The sequence below is a fragment of the Festucalex cinctus genome, chromosome 7, assembly GCF_051991245.1.
Source record: "Festucalex cinctus isolate MCC-2025b chromosome 7, RoL_Fcin_1.0, whole genome shotgun sequence".
Taxonomy (NCBI): Eukaryota; Metazoa; Chordata; class Actinopteri; order Syngnathiformes; family Syngnathidae; genus Festucalex; species Festucalex cinctus.
The window spans coordinates 22,736,239-22,759,058 of NC_135417.1; the positions used below are offsets into that span (position 1 = coordinate 22,736,239).

At 40.1% G+C, this 22,820-nt stretch overlaps 1 protein-coding gene and 1 long non-coding RNA gene across 4 annotated transcripts in view; one reads left to right on the plus strand and one right to left on the minus strand.

The window, feature by feature from the left end:
- The window catches only part of LOC144022022 (zinc finger protein 236), a 55,095-nt gene that overhangs the window by 19,133 nt on the left and 13,142 nt on the right, over positions 1-22,820 (minus strand). For all 3 annotated transcript variants that reach the window (XM_077526406.1, XM_077526405.1, XM_077526407.1), the window contains 13 exons: positions 10,351-10,518; positions 10,027-10,207; positions 9,635-9,907; positions 6,578-6,781; positions 6,299-6,431; positions 5,799-6,059; positions 5,379-5,611; positions 4,264-4,362; positions 3,507-3,649; positions 2,723-2,823; positions 1,862-2,013; positions 1,317-1,493; positions 474-780 (listed from right to left, as the gene is read on the minus strand). In XM_077526406.1, the coding sequence (XP_077382532.1) occupies positions 474-780; positions 1,317-1,493; positions 1,862-2,013; positions 2,723-2,823; positions 3,507-3,649; positions 4,264-4,362; positions 5,379-5,611; positions 5,799-6,059; positions 6,299-6,431; positions 6,578-6,781; positions 9,635-9,907; positions 10,027-10,207; positions 10,351-10,518 (2,432 nt within the window). The remainder of the gene's footprint in view (positions 1-473; positions 781-1,316; positions 1,494-1,861; positions 2,014-2,722; positions 2,824-3,506; positions 3,650-4,263; positions 4,363-5,378; positions 5,612-5,798; positions 6,060-6,298; positions 6,432-6,577; positions 6,782-9,634; positions 9,908-10,026; positions 10,208-10,350; positions 10,519-22,820) is intronic.
- On the plus strand, positions 11,197-16,479 carry LOC144022023 (uncharacterized). Its single transcript, XR_013284245.1, has 2 exons — positions 11,197-11,379; positions 11,562-16,479. It is a non-coding gene; the product is annotated as an uncharacterized LOC144022023 (long non-coding RNA).

Below are 22,820 nucleotides of genomic sequence, written 5' to 3' on the forward strand. Positions count from 1 at the left end.
TAAAAATAAAATAAAAAACAAGAGCTTATACTAAAAAAAAAAGCCCACAAGATTGTGCTTTTGTAAATTACAGCAATGCATATAAACAACCTACAATCTCTAATAAGACTTAATATTGAGGCACTTACTTGCTAATGCACGCGCAAATTAAGTTCCTCCACATATTGACTCGGTTCACAAGCATATTACGTTCCCTTCACCTGACCATTGGCATAGATGTTAAACATAGAAGGCCAAAACATCCCTTATGAAAATTAAATTGCACTCATAAACTAGCCACCAGAGGGTGCTAGAACTGCACAAATGGAAATCAACCTGACTTTTTAAACTAATGTGTGCCTTTTAAAGATTGTGAACATGACGACGACGATATTGTGGCAGTTTTAATATCACACTATCACGATATTGCCCATATTGTTACATCCCTAATTGACATTAGTATTCATATGGTATTAATACGATGCTTATATTACCTGACAAGGTCACTGGGCTTCTTGAAGCTCTTGGGGCAGAACGTGCAGCAATTTGCAAACTTGGGTTCTGTCTCCAACACCACCGCCTTATCTTTGATCTCACTGATACGATCCCTCTCGGCTGCAGACTGGGAAAGGATTCGTTCTGACACGGATGCCTCCTCACCGGGATCCTTTGCCAGTTCTGCCGCCTGCTCCTCTGTGAAAGTGATGATTTCCATTCCCCGCCTCTTCGAAGTTTTTTGATCACCTTCATCTTCGTCTTCAACTTCATCCTCCTCCACATCTTGACCTTCCAAACCAGCAACTGGGGCAACAGAAGACACAGTTATGAGTTCCAGCACAAACTAATTTACACATAAACACTGGGAATAACATTAGTTATACTGACACAATCTAAAATAAAAAAATAACAGAATGCTTAATTCAGAAATTCTAAGCTTTGATTGAGATTTCATGACGGCATATTTAACACAAATCAATACAGTACTTCAATCAGCTTGTTACGACTTAGCAGGTTGTCCCATCAGACACAGCAAGTCACTGGCATCCTTTATTCAACACAGGTTCAATGCCTGATATCTTTTCTGATCAAACCCACTTGTGTTTTTTTTTTTTTTTTTTTTAAATGCAGGCTTGTGACAGCAGTGGCTTTGTATTGGGAAAATTAGGGATATCGGGGTATTGTCAGGAAGAAATCCACGGCATCTGCATGAAAGGCACCAGTATGTACAGGTACTACTGCAGTACCAATGCACTTAAATTTAATCTAACTACTGCATACATATAGTTTGCCTTTTTTTTTTTGCCTGAGTGGCCATGTTATTGATCCAGATTACTTACTTTGACCCTCTATTGCATGCTCCTTTTTCATGTGCTTTTTACAAAGCAGGCTTGTCCTGAAGCGCTTATCACACATGGAGCATTTGAATGACTTGACATGGATAATCATGTGGCGGTTCAGACTGCCATTAGTTGTGAAGTAGGCAGCACAAAGGTTACACTTAAAGGGCTTCACTCCTGCCATTGGGGATGAAAAGCATAAAAAGGATGTGTTAAAATGAAAATGTGTTCAACATTTCACTTGACACCAATAACTTTGATTTTTTTTTGTTGATTTTTTTTATACATTATGCACTTTTTTCTAAGATAAGATTTCTCTCCAGGAATGCACTTCATGGCTGATTTTGGGAAGCAATGGGGTCAACCATTAGGACAAGAAACTTTAAAATTAAATGTCAGATTTTCCAAAGGAAGAAGAAAAAATACTAACGACTGAAACATATGACTAAAATGGAGATTAGACATTTAATTGTTCCAATTTAAATAATTTTTCAATTTCTCAAATCAGACAGTTTAACATTTCTCAACGCTCTTTAGACATTTACCTGTGTGTGTATTCAGATGGGATTTCAGCACCCCAGCTGAGACAAAAGCTCTTCCACAGAGGTGACAGCTGAAAGGCTTTTCTCCGGTGTGGGAGCGCAAATGCTGTTTTAGATGACTAGACTTTTTGAAGCCTTTATGACACCAATTGCACCTATAGAGTTTAAAAAATATATCCATTTAGTCCCATCAGCTGGAAAACCTGTAGAAAATCCCACATCTCCATATACTTTGCTGTTCAGTATTTAAAACAAATGGACAAAAATAGTCTGAAAACAAACGGTAGTATTGTGCCGAGTAGACAGGTTGACTGATCTGACTGATCAAAATCTGCCTTACAATGTGAATTCAGTACTATTTTCTGTCAGGTATTCACACTGTCATGACTTCCTGATGGCAAAGGCAATCAAAGCTTTCTCTTTCTGAACACTTTCCATTGTTGAGCTGCATAAGCAAGGCATCTCGCATCAAGCCATCGCTGCTGAGGTTGGTCCCAGTAAAACAATTATTTTGAATATCTTGAAATATCCTGAGGTTTATAGAAAAAAACATTTCAAGAGGTAGGCCCAAATAACTTTCATGGGCACTGAGCTGGAGGATCCGATTGGATGTCTGTCAAGATATAGGATGATCTTCTACCCAAATTAAGGCTGACTGCAGCACAATAACCATCACATTTGTTCATCTCCAATAACAGAACACGGTCACGTTGCTTTGTCTATATATTTATAGGACTCAACAGGTTCACACAACCGCACGTTCACTACCGCCAAAACATATTGCACACTTCACTCTCATCCATCCATGCGCACTGCCTTGCAACAGGTGAGCAACTGCCATTAATATCAATTGTAACTTGTAACCTGTATCTCTTGCTGTTGTCATCACAGTCCTCCTGGTAGTCGTTTGGCTCAGTGTTCAGTTGTAGTTCTTCCTGACTGTTCTGCTGGAGAAGCTCATTTGCCTAAAGTGAAAATAACATAACATTTACACAACTGCAAAGGGGCTGAGCTGTACAAGATACTTAGTTGGTTACTGAATAGATAATAATAGTGAATAGGTAATGCTCTACATCGTCACTGTCACTGGGCGGAAACCTCCCATGTCCAAATTTGGTTACTGAATTTCACATTTTACCACAAATCAATACCAGTGGTCAGTCTCCACAAGGGTCTGTTATTTAAAAGGTTAAAAATTGCTTGGGAACTTTAAAGTTAAACTGCCTCAAAAAATGTCATTTGTTAGAAATAACAGTTTTGAAGACGTACCAGACAGTAATGATATGATTCCATTGGACTATAAATCTTCAAATAATTCCACTGGATTTAATAATTTTCCTGATTCAATCAATTGCTATTTTATCTCTACTCTATTGCATCCCATTCAACCAATTCCATCCAATTGAATAAGTATTTTCTTCTCAAACTTTTAAGTTATGTAGTGATTCATAATTGTCATCCAAACTAATCATCCTTGTGTCTAATCCTGATTAAAAGAAGCTATTAATCAAGCAAACTTTCATATTACTCAACAACTTCATTTTGTCTTCATTTGTTCTGTATGAGCCACATGTCTTAGTTCATATAAAATGCAGTGCATGTGACAGAGTTTAATGGATAGCAGGGCTGTTTTGAAGCCGGGACTCACCACTTCAGTATTGGGAACGTGAAGCAAACTCGGGGGAGGAAAGCTGGATGACAGAGCCTGAGACTCCAGGGTACTGGAATCCTGTAGCTGCTGGACAGCTGAAAACTGGCTTTGATTGTAACTTGATTCTGTCATGGTAAAGCCTGGAAAGCCCACATATAAAATAATATTTCGAATGTTAAATAAAATGTCCGTATTTCAGATCACAAAGTATTTACTGATTAAAAATTAATTTGTGCTGAAAACTGTCAAATGATCAACAAAAGCAATTTTTCGTTAACTCGTTATCACTCTTCATGCTGACAGTGATGCACTAGACGTATTCAAACATCATTCAATACTTCAGACATTTTCAACTGAACATTAAAATCCTCTCAAGGTTGTATGGCTCCATCATGAAGACAGAAATGCCTCTTGGAGTGCATGGAACCTGTTTAGTCAGTGGTATAAAGAAGCAACCAAATGTACGAGAGATTGTGATTAACTGACAAATTGACCGCAAGGAATTATAGCTGACGTACAGTAAGCAGTGACTCAAGGCTGTCACAGTAAAATAATGATACATAAAGATCCTATTCTAACATTAAACATTCATCCATTCATTGTCTGACGCACAGCAAATTAATTTCATAATAGACAGCACTGCAGCGGTAGCTAAATTCAATTACAAGTTATTAGCTATTGTCGATGTTCAGAGTCCTGTGAAACCAACAGTGTATTTTTATTTTATACAAACAAGACTCTTATCCAAATGCACCTTGTGTTGCTTGCTGTTCAAATGTGGTCTGAGGAAGAGGTCGTGTCTCAAATTGGGTGATATTCTGAGGCAAAGCATGTTGAGTAGTCACATAGGAGTCTGTAAACAGGAAAAAAAAGATACATAGGAGGCTTGAGAATCTAGTCTTCAATAATACTCAGAACACATTTATAAGATGTAGATGATGTATTAAATAGGAATAATAAAGACTTTGAAATGAATACAAAGTGGGGAGAATTCAATACAAGAATAAAATTTACTTTTTAGTGATATTAAAAACAAAACAAAAATTTGTTGCAAACTTGCAGAACAATCATCTCAATGAAAGAGAAATGGCTTGTATAATCAGGATAAAACTGAATGATATGAATTAGTGCATATGAAACAATTCACCTTCACAACCCCATTACGGTCCATTCCATAAATACTAGAACTTTGATACAATTCTCATCTTGTTTGCTCTGAACAACACTACAACAGATTTGAAATGAAACGAATAAGACGTACTTTAACTTAACACTGAGGAGTTGGTATGTTTGGGAGCAGAAGCAATTCCTTTCTTTCCCCATACTCTTCTTTTCCCATCACTCTGGGGCAAATCGAACTTTGTCTCATCTGTCCATACAATGGTGTTCCAGAATTGTAAAGGTTTTTTTTTTTATGTTGCTTGGCAAACTATTCTAACCTTCCTTACGGAGCCGTTTGCATTCGTAAGGGATGGCCACCTATGGATAGCGAGGAGGACTGCAGCCAAGCTTGTCCTCTGGTTTTGGACACGAAACATCCAGGCAACTTGTACAATTCCATATTTAAAACAGGGTTTTGTGCTTGGTTATTTGAAGAGGCAAACATATACAGGTATATTACTGAGATCTAGAAAATAAATTGATCACTCCAGTAATTTGGGAGAAGCCAACAACCGCATCAAAGCCATGTTTTGTTTTATTTAACTTGCAGCCTGAGTGCAAAACCGAAAACCGTGGTTGATAAGAGCGTATTGTGCCTTGCAGAGGGTACCAATGGTACTCGACAGCCCCAGTTGGTTATACATATGAGGCAGTAATTCAATGATGATGGAAACTCCAAATACTCTTCTGTGTGACCATTCTTGTTACCTGCTCCTTGCACCAGTGGTTGGTCTGTCAATTGTGCTTCTAATGTCAACGACTGGCCTCTATTTACACCTTCTGCTTGGCCGAGTCCCAGCATGTTTTCTTGGTCACTTGAAGTTGTGGGTGGTTGCTGAAGGGAGTTTCCCTCCATCTCCACCTGTATATCGTGGGCCACCGTGCCAGCTTCTAGTGGGTCGTCAGTTGACTGAGGCTGCAATTGTTGAGCCAATTCATATCTGGTTTGGGACAGAATATGAAGAACACTATTTTAAAATGACAACTTTGAAAGAACTTAAAAATATTTTTCCATCGAACTGTAAAGACTTCAAGGAAAATATAACAATGTCCAAATAAAACTACAGTATGTGCACATCATCTTGACGTTAGCATTATTATACACAAAGAACAGAAAAAAACTCAAACCTGTGTGTCTTCATGTGTTTCCGACAGTTTGGAGACGACTTGAACGTCTTCTGGCAGTAGGGGCACATGTAAGGTCGTAGGTCACTATGGATCGTCATGTGACGTCGTAGGCTACCACTAGTGGTAAATGTTGTATCACACATGACACACTTGTATGCCTTCAGTCCTGAGTGGGTCCTGATGTGAGCCTTGAGAACCCCTGAGGAGGCGAAACCCCGACCACACTGCACACACTTGTATGGCCTTTCTCCTGTATGAGATCTTGATTAAGCAAATTGAAAAAATAATGATACAATTAATTCCAACCATGATATTTATTTTCTGTTATATGTGTTTTTACTTTTATAAAAAGAAAGCAAACAGAGATGGACAACATTATTAATGGTTGCACTATCTCAGCTATGAGTTGCTCTTCCAATTTGTTTTGTGTTAACTACCAGCCAAAACCAATTATTTATCAAAATGAGCAAAGCAATTATTATATTACATACTCATCTCACCTAACGTGCTGTTTCAGATGACTTGATTTCTTATAGGCCTTATTGCAAAAATGGCACTTGTATGGACGATCGCTTCCCACCACCTCCAGGTACTGTTGGAATGCCAAGCGAGGGTTCTGAGATGGGATCAGACCTGTTGAACAAACAACACATGGTTTCAATGTTAGAAAAGATAGTATTTCATACAAGGACGTGCTGCTCAAAAAATAAACACGATGAGCAATGTCTCCTACTTATGACGTAAAGAAACATGAGTCTGAGTTTGACACATGCTCTTACCGAAGTCCGTAATGAGAATGGGTTCCTGCAGTGGGATGTCAGGTAATGGTAAATTACTCTTTGACACTTTGGCTTTGTTTGTTTTTCGTGGAAACCTGTGCTTCTTCTGTTGTAAGCTTTTGAAGTGAGACGCTATGTGTGTTTTCCTGTGTCCGGATGTACGAAAGATCTTATCACAGTGAGGGCAGGAGAAAGGACGAACACCTAAAAAGAAAAATTACATTTTGAAAACAGCAACTGAAAACTGTGCTGACTGAGAAACATGCACTGTATTTAAAAATAAACCTTATCTAAAGTAGCATTTAAAACATGTTATTAGACCATCACCACCTATTTATCTCCGAGACCATCCGGCATCATTAAGTGCTTTAATGTCACTGCTTTTTTTAAAATGCTCTTGTGCCTTAGTTAATATATCAGATGTTCAATAGTTTTCTCTTGAGAAGTCATAAATTATCATTCAATCACTTACAGTAGGGCTGGGTGTATATTGAATCGATTTTCCTTTTCAAGCCTGATATTGATTCATAAAACCATGAATTGATTTTTTTTAATAATATATTTTAAAAGTATATGTAAATATTTTAGAAAAATCTAAATTCATAAACTTAATTTGATATTCAGTAGGCTATTCAATTTCAGTGTCCTAAAACCCAGCATCTCCCCATAGCAGAATGGTTCAATCCAACATGTCGTATGCCACCTAGAATCACTGGTCAATCAAAAACTGAAAACTTTATTTAAAATTTAGTTAATTATTTCTTTTTGTGAACAGAGCTTTACTATGATACCAAAGGAGGATGCTTTGTTTATAATTTTTATGTGCACAAATCTTTATTTATAATTAAATAATAATAATAATAATAATAATAATAATAATAATAATTATTATTATTATTATTATTATTATTTATTCATTTATTTTTTTTATTTTTTACCGTATTTTCTGGACTATAAGCCACTACTTTTTCCATGCACTCTGACCCCTGCGGGCAATGCGCACAACATATACATTTCCAAGGCCTGGCACCGGCGGGAGAGCAGGGAGGGTTCCCCGCGCCGGCCGTGGCCCAGCCTGGACCAAGAGTTTAGACATGTTTGCGGGGGAGGCGGTTGCGGCGGACCAACGCAGCGGGGTGAGGGAAGGGGCGGCGATTTGGTGGACGGGATCGCCCGCCTGCCGCGCTGCTTTTCGCCAACACATCCCCTGCGCTGTGCACCGCGCTGGCCGGGCGCCCCACCACCGCCATCTTCCTGGCGAGCCGCTGGCCACTCGAACGATCTAGCGATCCTTCTTGGCAGCACGGCTTATAACAACCCATGTGCTTTATAGACTAGAAAATATGGTATATCTTTTTATTTCCAAAAAGTTCAAGAGACCATATAAATACAAAAGGCGTTCCAAAGTTTACGCTTGGTTTTAAGTCTTTTTTGTTTATTTTTCAATCAGAAATGCAATAGTATACCTCTCTTTATGTCAGTATTATGTAGGGCTTGGAAAAAAAGTCAACCAAGTCGACTAGGTCGACTTTAAAAATAGGTCGACTGGAAAAATTTAAGTCGACGCTCTGCCCTGAACCATGTTTGCGCCACCGCCGTTCATGTTTCACACAGACCTTTTATGCCTGCGCGCAAGAGTGTGTTGCGAACTTCCGTGCGATGGAGGAGGACAGAGTAAAAAATGACTCCTGTCACTCCTCTATCAAAAGACAAAGAATGGCCACAGTTTGGGACCATTTCAAGGAGATTGAGAGGACAAATAAAGTTATTTGCAAATTGTGCAAAACAACAATGTCGTACCATAGCTGTACGTCATCAATGATGCAGCATGTTACGAGGAAACATCCATATGCAGTGCTTGAAGAAACCAGAGCAAGGTAAGTTTAGTTTTTTATTATTATTATTATTATTATTATTATTATTATTGTGATAATATTGCTATTTAGAACGCAACGCACTGCACTGTATGTTGACTGGAACTTGCCGCTTGTTTGACTTTTTAAGGCGCCGCTAGACGACGCGAGTAACAATGCATTGCTAAGCTAACTGCCTAACTGCACTCTTCATTTTCAACGAGATATGCAGGCAGTCTGGCACACAATATCCTTCCTTGAAGTTTTCACACGCACGCACATTGGCTATGAGCCGCTACGGGTATCGGCCGGGACAGTAACACAAGTACATAAAAGTACACATTGAAGGAAGGGAATTCACTTGACAAAGTTGACGATCACCATGTGTGTGCCTGCGTGTGCATGTGTGCGTGTGTGCGCGTGCCGCAGTTAGACTGTAAATTGAAGACTAACTTGCGTAGACTGTCAAATGTTATTGTCAATTACACTAACGAGCGTAATAGACGAAAAAATATACATGATATCTCGAGTGATGATATGGTCATTTTTGGATGATACAGAAAAAATGGAGTGACAAGTTAATTAAAAGCTGCTACTGCAAGGTTTTTTTTTATGCCCAGCAAGGAAACAAGCAAGCTTCTCCTCTTAATATAATCATAATAAAGCAAGGAATTCACTTGACAAAGTAGACGATCACCGTGTGTGCATGTGTGCGGGCGCGCCAGTTAGACTGTAAATTGAAGACTATTATTGTACAGGAAATATGAGGAACAATGGGTATGTATATCCAGATTATCCACTCAATGCAACACATGTTCAACATTTGCGGCCTCAAAATTTAAAAAAATAATAAAAACATAATAATAATAATAATAATAATAATAATAATAATATGTGCGTGTGGATGGTTGTTCGTCTCTGTGTGCCCTGCGATTGGTTGGCAACCAGTCCAGGGTGTCCCCCGCCTACTGCCCAGAGCCAGCTGAGATAGGCGCCAGCAGCCCCCGCGACCCTTGTGAGGAATAAGCGGTCAAGAACATGGATGGATGGATAATAATAATAATAATTTTATTAATCGTTAAGTATATCAGAAGGAAAGTCGATTTAAAAAAAAAAAGTCATTATCAGTGACAGCATTAGTATTATGTTAGTGTTTCCTCTGGTGTTATGTAACACAATCTTTCTATAAAGTGCACATACTCACCCGTATGCAGTCGCATGTGTACCTTCATGCTGCCAGACGTTGAGAAGCACTTCAGGCAGCACTGACACTCAAACGCCTTTATGCCTGTGTGAGTTTTCATATGAGCTGTGAGGGTACTCTTGACAGCAAATGCTCTGAAGCACTGTTTGCACTTGAAAGGTTTCTCATGGGTATGGATGCGGATGTGGCGAACGAGGTCGCTGGGCTTCTTAAATTCCTTGGAGCAGTAAGGGCATCCATGCCAGCGGATGCCATTATCCTCCCTGATGGAGCCTAGGATAAGAAGTGGACAATGAAGCTAGCATTTCAGTCAGTTATGTGATCAGAAAATAGAACAAAGACTTTCACTGAATCATATCTTTATTCAAAATTAATCAGTAATGCTTCCATACCTGGCATTTGTATAGTTTTCTTAAAAATGCTTCTTTTTCTTTCTCTGACAGGTTTGTCTTGAAGCGGCGTTTTTTTCAATTCCACATTAGTGGCCTCAGATGTCTGGTTCTGAGACTCTCTGGCATTGGCATCAACATTCTGATTTGGAGCTACACTCAGCCCGCTGTTTTCTAGAGCTTGCTATAAAAGAGAATCTTGATGAGCTAATAAAACAAGAACAACTACAACACTGGAACATATATTGTATGCCACTAACAGAGCTCTAATAAGTGGGGCTCAGTCTGGAGTGTTATTTTGTCTGGGGGTGACTGTTCTTGACCGACCTGTAGGATGTCTTGGTTAATGGCGCTTTCCATGGCAACAGCTGGCTCTGGTGGTTGGGGCTGGGCTGTCTCTCCATTGACTTGCTCAGAGAGTTCTAGTAGCTGCTGGATGACATCTGTTACAGCCTCTCCGCCGTCTGATCCAGCAGCAGCTGCTGTGTCTGTCTCCTGTGGGACATGCAGGTAATAAGGGTGTGCGTGTTAAGTCAAGCCAAGTGTGTGTGTGTGTGTGTATATATATATATATATATATATATATATATATATATATATATATATATATATATATATATATATATATATATATATATATATATATATATATATATATATTGCCTAGTACCTGACGATTCGATCCGTATCCCGATTCATAGGTCACGATTCGATTCGATACCGATTAATCCCGATATGAATTTCCAAGTGGATTGTTGCGATTTTTTAAATTCAGATTTAGAAAATATCATTCAGTAAACTTATACATGTACACTGTAAGATTTGTATGAAAATTTATTATTTATTGATCTGAAACTTCAGTCTTATAACTGTAAGCTACTGTATTTAACAAACAGGTTGTAACATTTTTCATGTTTGAACAGCGTTGAAATAAAATATTAAGGCTTAATGTTCCATCCATTAATATAACATTCTTCCATGCTTAAGGTGTGAAAGTTAGACTGTCATGTCTTCTGGTGAAGAGGCAAGGCATTATTTCATTTTTAGATTTTACAAGTGTTATATGTTAAAACTTATAAATAAGTTCATATTTGTTAAAAGATATGTTACTATATTACAGTGTATTTCCTAGTGTAAAGTGCTAAAACTGATGTGGAATATTCGTCAGAGTGAGACATCCTCCTTCGGTGGAGCGTTTTTGATTTGTTTGTATTGTAAGAGCATCTGTCGCTAATAGTGCAGCTTTGACGTAATTCCACTCTCTGGAGGACGCAATCTTTTCAGTTTGGTGTGTAGAAGTCATAAAACACGTTTAATGTGCTCCAAACACTTGAGCCTTGGAAGACATTAGTCTTTGTAAGTATTAATAAGGTTATTTTGAGTTAGAAAGGCTATGTTGCATCTTAATTTGAACATACGAATGTCTGCAACTTCATTGTTGTATCAGGCTGTATTAGCAGTGTTAGCTTGTTACTTGTATGATAGCGTCTACAATGTAATTAGTAACATACTGTGTTTTTCTGTTTTTTCTGTTTCAGTTACTTTTATCCACTTTTACATTCGTATTGCTGTGTTTGTAAGAGCAAGAAAGCTTCATAAAGCAAGAAACGTACGCCTTGCGTGTGGAGTTTTCTTTAAGTTCGCTGGCTGTCTAGTAGCACATAGTCACGTGCCGCGAGGACAGCACAGTAAAAAGACTTCTACGCAGCGGGCTCAAGCAGCACGGAGCCACATTTAGCCACAACATGAGTCTACGCTCTGGAAAAAAACATCTGAAAGACTACGATCTGCAGTATGAAGCTGAAGCAACGTTCGAGCCAGACGTCGACGTGGAGCAATCACCGGACGCTGACGCAGCCACAGACCAACCGGAACCTGCAGTCCAGCTGTCGTCAACCGAGCAGCGGCCTTCACCTCCACGTAGCCACGCATCCTGGGCTCCTAGCAGGCGGTCACACGCTTCATCATCGTCATCAGGTTCCTCAGCTACAAAGGCCTACGCCAAAGCTCAAGCGGCCAAGGCTCAACTCGCCTTTGCTGAGAAAGAGGCTAACATGATGAGACGTAAAGCAGAATTAGAAGCAAGTGCACTAAAACAGCAGGCCGAATTAGAGGCCAGCCTCCACATTTTGAGATGTGAAAAAGAAGTCGCTGTAGCTGAAGCTGAAGCTGAAGCTACAGCTTATGAAGAAGTAGAAAGTCAAAGCGGGGAGCTAAGTGTAAACCCCCCCCATTAAAACAGAGCCTTTTGACACAGTACAGCGCACCAGTGAGTACGTTGAAAAACAACATGAGTTACTCGGACCCTCAAATTTAGATAATGTGCAAGTGACCAACCAGCCTATTGACCAAGTTAGAAATACAACTTCACATATCCCGCCAACAACGAATGATGTTATTAAATGTGAACCAAGAGTACACAAAGGTCCAGTCAATACTTACTCTCTCAATCCCCGAGCCCAAACATTTCAACCTACAAACCAAAATCAAGCCGAACTCAATGGGGCACATGATTTTGCAAAGTATCTCATCCGCAAAGAACTAGTCAGCACTGGTTTACTGCAATTCGACGATAAACCGGAAAACTATTTAGCTTGGAAAGCTTCATTCATCAGTGCAACTAAAGACTTGAATCTATCACCTAGAGAGGAATTGGATTTACTAACAAAGTGGCTGGGGCCAAAATCTGCAGAACAGGCCAAAAGGATTCGGGCAGTACACACCCTAGATCCCGCTGGAGGTACACAAATGATATGGGGTCGCCTCGAAGAATGTTATGGCTCCGCAGAGGCCATCGAGGATGCACTATTAAAAAAGATAGACGACTTTCCAAAACTAACAAATAAAGATGCAGGCAAATTAAGAGAACTTAGTGACATGCTGTTAGAGTTAGAGTGGGCTAAGTCAGATGGTACGCTCCCAGGTCTTGCATACCTGGATACAGCTCGAGGAGTTAAACAAATAGTGGAAAAACTCCCCTTCGACTTACAAGAAAGGTGGACAGTTGTGGGATCACAATACAAAGAGACTCATAGTGTGTCATTTCCCCCATTCTCAGTTTTTGTGCAGTTTGTGCAGCAGCAAGCAAAAATGAGAAATGACCCTAGTTTCACAATATCCAGCTGTAACAATCAGACGTCCACTCGCAAAGAAAAGTTCTCATCAAGCAATCGCAAGGCTGTTGTGTCAGTAATCAAAACAGAGATTGCAGGAGAAACGCAAAGTGGCTCTGTCAGTAATCAAAACAGAGATTGCAGGAGAAACGCAAAGTGGCTCTGAACAAAATAAAATAGAAGAGCCAGATCGGCAGTGCCCGATTCATAAAAAGCAACACCCTCTTAGAAAATGTAAGCTGTTTAGAGACAAACCAATTGAGGAGCGCCGGACCTTTCTCAAAGAACATCACATCTGCTACAGGTGTTGTGGTTCAGTGAATCACATAGCGAAAGATTGTAAGGTGGCAGAAGTGTGTCGAGTGCAACAGTCCTAAGCACGTGTCAGCTCTTCATCCAGGTCCAACTCCTGTTCCGAAAAGTGACACCCCAGAGACTCCAGTCACCAACGAGGATACAACAGGGGCTATTGGGGACACAGCAGTGCTTTCTATGTGCACGGAGGTATGTGGTCAGAGCAAATACCCACGCTCTTGTTCCAAGATATGTTTAGTGAAAGCTTACCCAGAAGGCCAAAAAGACAAAGCATTTAAAATGTATGCAGTGATTGATGAACAGAGCAATAGGTCCCTGGCAAGGACTGAGTTATTTAACTTGTTCGAAATCAAAACCACACCTGCTCCTTACACCTTAAAAACTTGTTCTGGAAAAGCAGAAACTGCAGGCAGGAGAGCCGTGAACTTTTTCATACAGTCCATGGATGGGAAAGCAGATATCAAGCTACCTCCTTTGATTGAATGTGATGCAGTACTGGACGACAGGTCAGAAATACCCTCGCCAGAAATTGCTAAACGTCACCCTCATCTTCTCCGAATCGCAGACAAGATTCAACCCGTGGACCATCACGCTCCAATCCTTCTTCTCCTGGGAAGGGATATTCTCAGGGTTCACAAGGTACGTGAGCAGATTAACGGGCCTAACAACGCTCCTTATGCCCAAAGACTGGACTTGGGGTGGGTTATAGTGGGTGAGGTATGCTTAGGCAAATTACACAGCGCAACAGAGGTCAATGTGTACAGGACACATATGTTAGATTGTGGGCGCACAACCTTTTTCGAGCCATGCCAAAGCGCAGTCACAGTGAAGGAGGGCTATAGTGTCAGGCCTCATCAAAACACTACTTTCTCAAACAATGTGAACAACACTGACAAGCTAGGTCAGTCTGTGTTTGACAGAACCGAATCAGATGACAAGGTAGCACGGTCTATAGATGATCAAACTTTTCTAACGCTTATGGAAAAAAACGTTAGCCAAAACCAAGAGAACAATTGGGTCGCTCCATTGCCGTTCCGCAGTCCAAGGAGGAGACTCCCAAGCAATAGAGATCAGGCTCTAAAGCGCCTTTACTCACTTAAAAAGACTTTAGAAAAGAAACCACAGATGAAAAATCACTATATCCAGTTCATGGAAAAAATGTTGGATAACGATCAAGCTGAACTTGCACCACCTCTGCCCGAAGGTAAAGAACACTGGTACCTGCCAACATTTGGCCTCTACCACCCGCAGAAACCGGATCAAATTCGTGTTGTTTTTGATTCAAGTGCAGAGTGTGATGGGACGTCCCTAAACCAAGTTCTACTAAGTGGACCCGATTTGAACAACTCCTTGATAGGAGTACTGTTGAGATTTAGAAAAGAGCCGATTGCCCTGACAGCGGATGTACAGCAAATGTTTTATTGCTTTGAGGTGTGCGAAGAACATAGAGATTTTCTACACTATCTGTGGTTTGCTGACAATGACATCACAAAAAATGTAGTTGAGTACAGAATGAAAGTACATGTTTTTGGTAATAGCCCATCTCCTGCTGTTGCCATTTATTGTATGCGACGGGCATCAAAACAAGGTGAGCGAGAGCATGGCACAGACGCCAGACAATTTGTTGAGAGACAGTTTTATGTCGATGACGGGCTTACATCTGTTGCCACCCCTGAACAAGCGATTGACCTGTTAACAAGAACAAAAGACATGTTAGCAGAATCCAACCTGCGACTCCACAAAGTGGCATCTAACTGTAGCCTGGTCATGGAAGCGTTCCCTGTAGAGGACCGTGCAAAGGAATTCAAAGATTTGGACCTCGGAGTAGATCCCCTACCAATACAGAGGAGTTTGGGACTTCGTTGGAATTTACAAACTGATAGTTTCACTTACCTTGTATCCAATGAGACAAAACCATTCACACGCAGGGGAGTACTATCAGTAATCAATAGCCTGTATGACCCATTGGGTTTCGTTGCTCCCATCGTCATGCAGGGCAAAGCGCTACTTAGAGAATTGTCATGTGAAGAGAGAGAGTGGGATTCACCTCTTCCCCCAGAAAAGGAAGTGTTGTGGGACTCATGGAAAGACTCATTAAAAGCCCTTGAGGATCTACAACTTAAACGGTGCTATAGCTCAAGTTCCTTAAGTGCTATGGAAAGGACTGAACTGTGCATTTTCTCTGATGCATCTACTGTAGCCATAGGAGCGGTAGCCTATGCGCTCTCAAGACAGGGTCAGTACCATGTAGGTTTCGTGATGGGAAAGTCAAAACTCGCACCACGTCCTGCGCACACTGTCCCGCGCCTAGAACTTTGCGCTGCCGTTCTCGCAGTAGAAATGTACGACTTAATCAGAGACGAGTTGGACATCAAATTTCACAATGTCATGTTTTTCACTGACAGTCGTATTGTGCTAGGGTACATACACAACTCTTCAAAGAGATTCTACATATACGTAGCCAATCGTGTCACACGCATTAGGTCATCCACACAACCGCATCAGTGGCGCTATGTCCCAACAGAGTCGAACCCAGCAGATCAAGCAACTAGATCAATCCCAGCCGCTGAACTTAAAAACAGTAACTGGTTCACCGGCCCGAGCTTTCTATATTCAGACAAGCTCAATGACTTCAAGGAAGACAGTCCACTCACACTTGTTGCACCTGAACATGATAAAGAAATACGCCTAGAAGTAAAAACGCTCACAACTGCAGTATCAGAGCAAGAACTAGGTGCAGAACGCTTCAACCGATACTCAAGTTGGATGACAGCATGCAAAGCAATAACCAAGCTGATACACGTTGCTACTTTGTTCAAACAAAAGTCAAATGGACAAACAGGACTGGAGAGTCCCAAAAAACATACACACGTGGAAGAGTTCAATCGAGCCAAAAACGTCATCATACGATCAGTCCAGCATGATGCCTACAAAGAGACATTCAAAAAGTTAAAGGAAGGAAAAAAGCTCAACTCAAAAAGTGACACGCTGAAAAGGCTCAATCCATTTGTGGACAAGGACGGACTGTTGCGTGTTGGTGGACGCCTCTCTTCTGCCGACCTTACTAATAATGAAAAACACCCTCTGATTATGCCTTCTTCCAGCCACGTTGCCTCAGTTTTGGTGAGACATTTTCACGAACGGTCAGCTCATCAGGGACGACACATCACGGAAGGAGCTATCCGTAGTGCTGGCTTCTGGATAGTTGGATGTAAACGGCTTGTGTCTTCTGTGATACATAATTGTATCACATGTCGCAAGATTCGAGGCAAGATGCAGATTCAAAAAATGGCAGACTTGCCAGCAGACCGTGTAACACCAGAACCTCCCTTTACTACAGTAGGTTTGGATGTGTTCGGCCCCTGGACTATAGTTACTCGACGCACAAGAGGTGGCAGCGCCATGAACAAACGTTGGGCTGTTATTTTTTCATGTAATACAACTAGGGCCGTACATATTGAACTGATTGAAACTATGTCCACAAACAGCTTCATAAATGCGTTACGGAGATTCTTCTCCATTCGCGGCCCAGCTAAGCTTTTGCGTTCAGACCGAGGGACTAATTTTGTGGGAGCTTGTAAAGAACTGGGCTTAGACACGGACAAGTCAGCAACAGGAAAGTACCTTCAGGAGAAAGGTTGCACGTGGACATTCAACCCTCCACACGCGTCGCACATGGGAGGGTCCTGGGAACGTCTCATTGGTGTGGCTAGGCGTATCCTAGATGCTATGTTGTTAAGAAACACTCAAACATGTCTCACTCATGAGGTTTTAAGCACGTTTATGGCCGAAGTAATGAGTTAGCTATTATGAACGCAAGGCCTCTTGTCCCGGTATCTACGGACCCCGATTCTCCAACCATACTCACCCCAGCGATGTTGCTAACGCAAAAGTCAAGCACAGTTTCAGCTCCATCTGGAAACTTTTCCTCTGGACAGTTGTTTGGAAAACAATGGAAACAAGTACAACAGCTAGCAGACACATTCTGGAAACGGTGGAAAGGAGAATATTTGTCTACCCTACAAAAACGCACCAAATGGACGGAAAGCCAACCAAATGTCAAAGAAGGAGATGTAGTTCTCTTGAAGGATGCTCAAACACACAGGAATGAATGGCCCATGGGACTGATTGTAAAAACCTTACCCAGCAGCGACAAGAAGGTTCGCAAAGTGGAAGTGCGAATTGTTAAAGAAGGGACTGCAAAGGTGTTCTTAAGACCAGTGTCTGAGATTGTAGTTCTTCTTTCAGAGACTGATTGAATTTCTATTTAGAACTTGTGATATTTCATATTTTTTTTTTGTATCGGATGTGATATAAGGTGATTATATCAAGCGGGGAGTGTCATATCTTCTGGTGAAGAGGCAAGGCATTATTTCATTTTTAGATTTTACAAGTGTTATATGTTAAAACTTATAAATAAGTTCATATTTGTTAAAAGATATGTTACTTTATTACAGTGTATTTCCTAGTGTAAAGTGCTAAAACTGATGTGGAATATTCGTCAGAGTGAGACATCCTCCTTCGGTGGAGCGTTTTTGATTTGTTTGTATTGTAAGAGCATCTGTCGCTAATAGTGCAGCTTTGACGTAATTCCACTCTCTGGAGGACGCAATCTTTTCAGTTTGGTGTGTAGAAGTCATAAAACACGTTTAATGTGCTCCAAACACTTGAGCCTTGGAAGACATTAGTCTTTGTAAGTATTAATAAGGTTATTTTGAGTTAGAAAGGCTATGTTGCATCTTAATTTGAACATACGAATGTCTGCAACTTCATTGTTGTATCAGGCTGTATTAGCAGTGTTAGCTTGTATGATAGCGTCTACAATGTAATTAGTAACATACTGTGTTTTTCTGTTTTTTCTGTTTCAGTTACTTTTATCCACTTTTACATTCGTATTGCTGTGTTTGTAAGAGCAAGAAAGCTTCATAAAGCAAGAAACGTACGCCTTGCGTGTGGAGTTTTCTTTAAGTTCGCTGGCTGTCTAGCAGCACATAGTCACTTGCCGCGAGGACAGCACATAGACGTTTTGTTGAATATTTTTTCCATCAAAAATGGATGTTAAAAAATCGATTCGGCTGCCTATTGAATCGATTCGAGAATTGCGTGCTGTAGTATCGCGATATATTGCCGAATCGATTTTTTTAACACCCCTAATATATATATATATATATATATATATATATATATACCCCTAATATATATATATATATATATATATATATATATATATATACCAACACCGTTTTCAAATTGCAAAAGAAAGCTATAAGAATTATTAATCGATCAAAATATACAGAACCAACTATTTATTATTCACTATTTATTAAATTAAATGCAATGAAATTTTATGACTTGGTGGATTTTAAAATAGCACAAATAATGTATAAAGTTTATAACAATTTACTCTGCCACAGTACTCAGAAGTTATTTGAAATTAGACACAGTCCTTATGATATAAGGGGCACAAGTGTGTACAAAAAACCCAAAACAAGAACAAATATTAAGCAAAGGTGTGCATCTGTAAAAGGTGTTAATTTGTGGAATCATTTGGGAATTGAACTGAAAAATTGTGACTCACTGCTGGAGTTTAAAAAAATGTTTAAAAGTAAAGTTAAAAAAAATTACCTATGTCAGACCAGAATATGAAAATTGTACATGTGAGTATGTGTAAATGATTTAGATAGGTATTATGGTATATGTTTAGGAAATTTATGTATATATGTTTTTGGCAAATGTGAATATGTTTAAGTGCACTTGTGCACTCCAACAACAATAAAGAAAATATCAAAAATATATAAGTTATTTTTATACACAAATAAAACGTATTTACCGACTTTAAAATGGGAAAAAGACTTGTCTATAGTTCCGGAACCAGACTTTTGGACCCAAATCTGTGACAATGTATTTAAAATGACCAAACAGACAAATTTGCAACTTATCCAATATAAGATACTTCATAGAACATATATTACACAATATATGATGAAAAAAATGGGACTCTCTGACTCCGACATTTGTCTCCAGTGCTCACAAAACACTGCCGATACTTATCTTCATGCTTTATGGTCATGCACTCCAGTGCTGCATTTCTGGACGAAAATCTTGGAAAAGCTCGCTGATATATTAAACTGTAGGCTTCCTTTATCTCCAAGATTGTGTTTACTAGGTGACTTAACAATAACTGAGCTACCATGTAAACAATCCCAATCTATATTTATAGCCCTTACTATTGCTAAAGAAATAATCCTTGTCAATTGGAAAAATAAACAATCTCTAAATATCGACCACTGGTTAAACTTACTAATAAATTAGTAAGTGGGGGCGGGCGTACCACCTACACCCGCCGGGTTGGGTGAGGCCCCGCTGGTCGCTCCTCTTACTCACTTCACTAGTTTTGCACTATACACTTTGTAAATATACACATAGGGCACACAACACATTTCTTGGTGGGGTGGGGAAGGGTGGAAACACCCGTCTTCACCCTTCAACTCCCCTCCAATTTTAACTCATTAACTCCCAAAAACGTATAAATACGTCATATTTTAAATGTTTTAAGTGTCCCAAAGACGTAATTATACGTTTTTTATGCCAGAGCATAGAGAAGGCTTTGATGCAGTCTCTCTACTGCAGAAAATGGTTGAGTGGCAGCAGAGTATAAGAGATCAACCACACCATGTTAAAACAAGCTGATTTCCCCACAGTTCCAGGCAGAATTGTGAAAAACGATGAAACTTAGCTATGTTCTATTGCTAATTGTTGCACAGCGGAAACAGAAAGGAATAGACTTTTTTTTCCCTGATAAAAGAAGAGACTCTAATCTCTCTTTTGGTATGTTCCATATTTTTATAGCAATAGAACATAATATTTCGCGGGGGGGTGGAGGTATGGGTGGGTGGGGGGTTGGGTGTTGGGGGTCGGGGTGTGTTCGGGGGTTTGGGGGCCGGGGGTGGTGGGGCCTGGGTCGTGGTGGGTGGCGGGTTTGGGTGGGGTGCGGGGGGGGTCGTGGGGGGATGGGGGCTGGGGACCGGTGGGGGCCCGCTGGGCCTCGTTCTGCGGCCTTGGGCTCGGGGGTGTGGGCCGGGGCTGGGGCGGGGGTGTTCCGGGCGTCTGGGTCGGCTTGCCGACCGGTGTCCGCTCGGGTGGCTTGGGGGTGGCCTTGGTGCTGCCGCGGCCTGGGGGTTTCGGGGGGGGTGCTCGCTTTGCTGGACCGCGGTTGACGGCTTCTTTCTTTGGTGGTGGTCCTTATGCATGCTAGATCCGTCGCACCAGCATCTACTGAAACTCAACAGAAGTAGCCTCTCCCTCCCACAGCCCCTTGAATCAGTGGGTGCTGGTGTCTGTGGATCTCACTTTGCTTTATCTATCCTTCCCTCCTTCCTCTCTTTAGTTTTTCCTCTGGTCACTTGAGATCTTAATTTATTGGAAGTTTGAGGTTTCTGGGGTTGGCATAAGACTCTGGTTTTGTAACCACGCAGGAGGGGTTTTGTTGGTGCTGGATTTCACTTTGATGGATTGGATTTACTGGCTTCTATGGATCTCACTCTGCCTTATCGATCCTTCCCTCCTTCCTCTCTTTAGTTTTTCCTCTGGTCTCTTGAGATCTCGCTAAATTTGCTGGAATTTAGAGGCTTCCGGGGTTGGCGTAAGACTTTGATTTTGTAATCATGGGGATGGCAGGAAGTGTTTGGTCGGTGCTGGATTTCACTTTGATTTATCTTTCTTTTCTCTTTAGTTTTTTCTGACCTTTTCTCTGGTCTCCTGACCATTTAAACCTCACGACTCTGGAGAGATTCTGAAGTACCTGGTTAAGGCGAAGGGTAATGGGATATTTATAAGGCTTTAGGTGAATTAATGAGTATAAATTTATACGTATTTGCACGCACGCAAACGCACACACACACACGCACACAAAAAAAAAAAAAAAAAGAGCAATGATGATAAGACGTTGAATCGGTAAGACTACCGAATGAACAATTCTGAGCTCTTTAAAAAAAAAAAAAAAAAGATAGGGATTATGGTATATGTTTAGGAAATTTATGTATATATGTTTTTGGCAAATGTGAATATGTTTAAGTGCACTTGTGTATATATATATAACTTGGTTTATATATTTCATTTTAATAATAGTAAATTAGAATTGTATTAATAATGAAATAAGTTTAAAAATATTTAGTAAAAGGGGTAGGACTAGATAAGTTTCTAACTTCTTCCTACTCCCTTTTGAACATGTAAGTTATGATTGATTGAATGATTATTTTATTGGGATTTTCTCTTCTTTTGATTGTTGTTTTTTTCTTATCTCTGCTGTTCATCTGTTTATATGTTCAATAAATAACAAGAAAAAAATATATATATATACATATACATACATACATACATACATATATATATATATATATATATATACATATACATACATATATATATATATATACATATACATACATACATACATACATATATATATATATATATATATATACATATACATACATATATATATATATATATATATACACATATACATACATACATATATATATATACATATACATACATACATATATATATATATATATATATATATATATATACACATATACATACATATATATATATATATATATATACATACATATATATTAGAGGTGTGCAAAATTTCCGATTCTTAGATTATTCACGATTCGGCCGTGCAACAATCGAGAACGATTCACAAATGTCCAAATTCCGATTATATAAATATGCCAAGGGAAGCGAAACGAGCGAAAAGTACGCGGAACTGAAACGCAGTAGCGCGCGCGGTCTTCGGGACGCTTTTTGGGACGGACCGAGAGTACACATCCACAACTCACGCCTCGAGATTCAAAACAACAACAAGCATGGCTGAGCTGACCAACCCACCTCTTCGTGACATCAGACCTGCTCCGAAAAGGCAAACAACTTCAGGCGGAAGTATCAGCTAGCTGGCTGCAGTGCGTCGGTTAGCGTTCTACAGGGCGCCGCGCAGTGATACGAACGAACGAACAGAAAAGTAGTGGCTGGCGGTAATGGCGTCTGACTTTATTCAGAAAAGAGTATTGTGGTGGAAATGTATTACGCTTTTGAAAACAAATAGTTTTTAGAAGAAAAACGCTTTATTTCCGAGACCCCAGCCAGCTTGCTGGACTATTTTCCTCTCGTCCAACGTCGAACATGAACGCGTGTCACCGAACGCTGTCAGAAAGAAGTCAGTGCTGATCGCACACACGGGAGGTGAGGATCAAATTGAGATTCATGTTAAAAAAGCCGAACGATCCCATTAATGTTTACACGTTCATGTTTACACAAGTTAAAAAGCAGAAAAGCACTTGAGTTTTTGTTTTTGTTTTT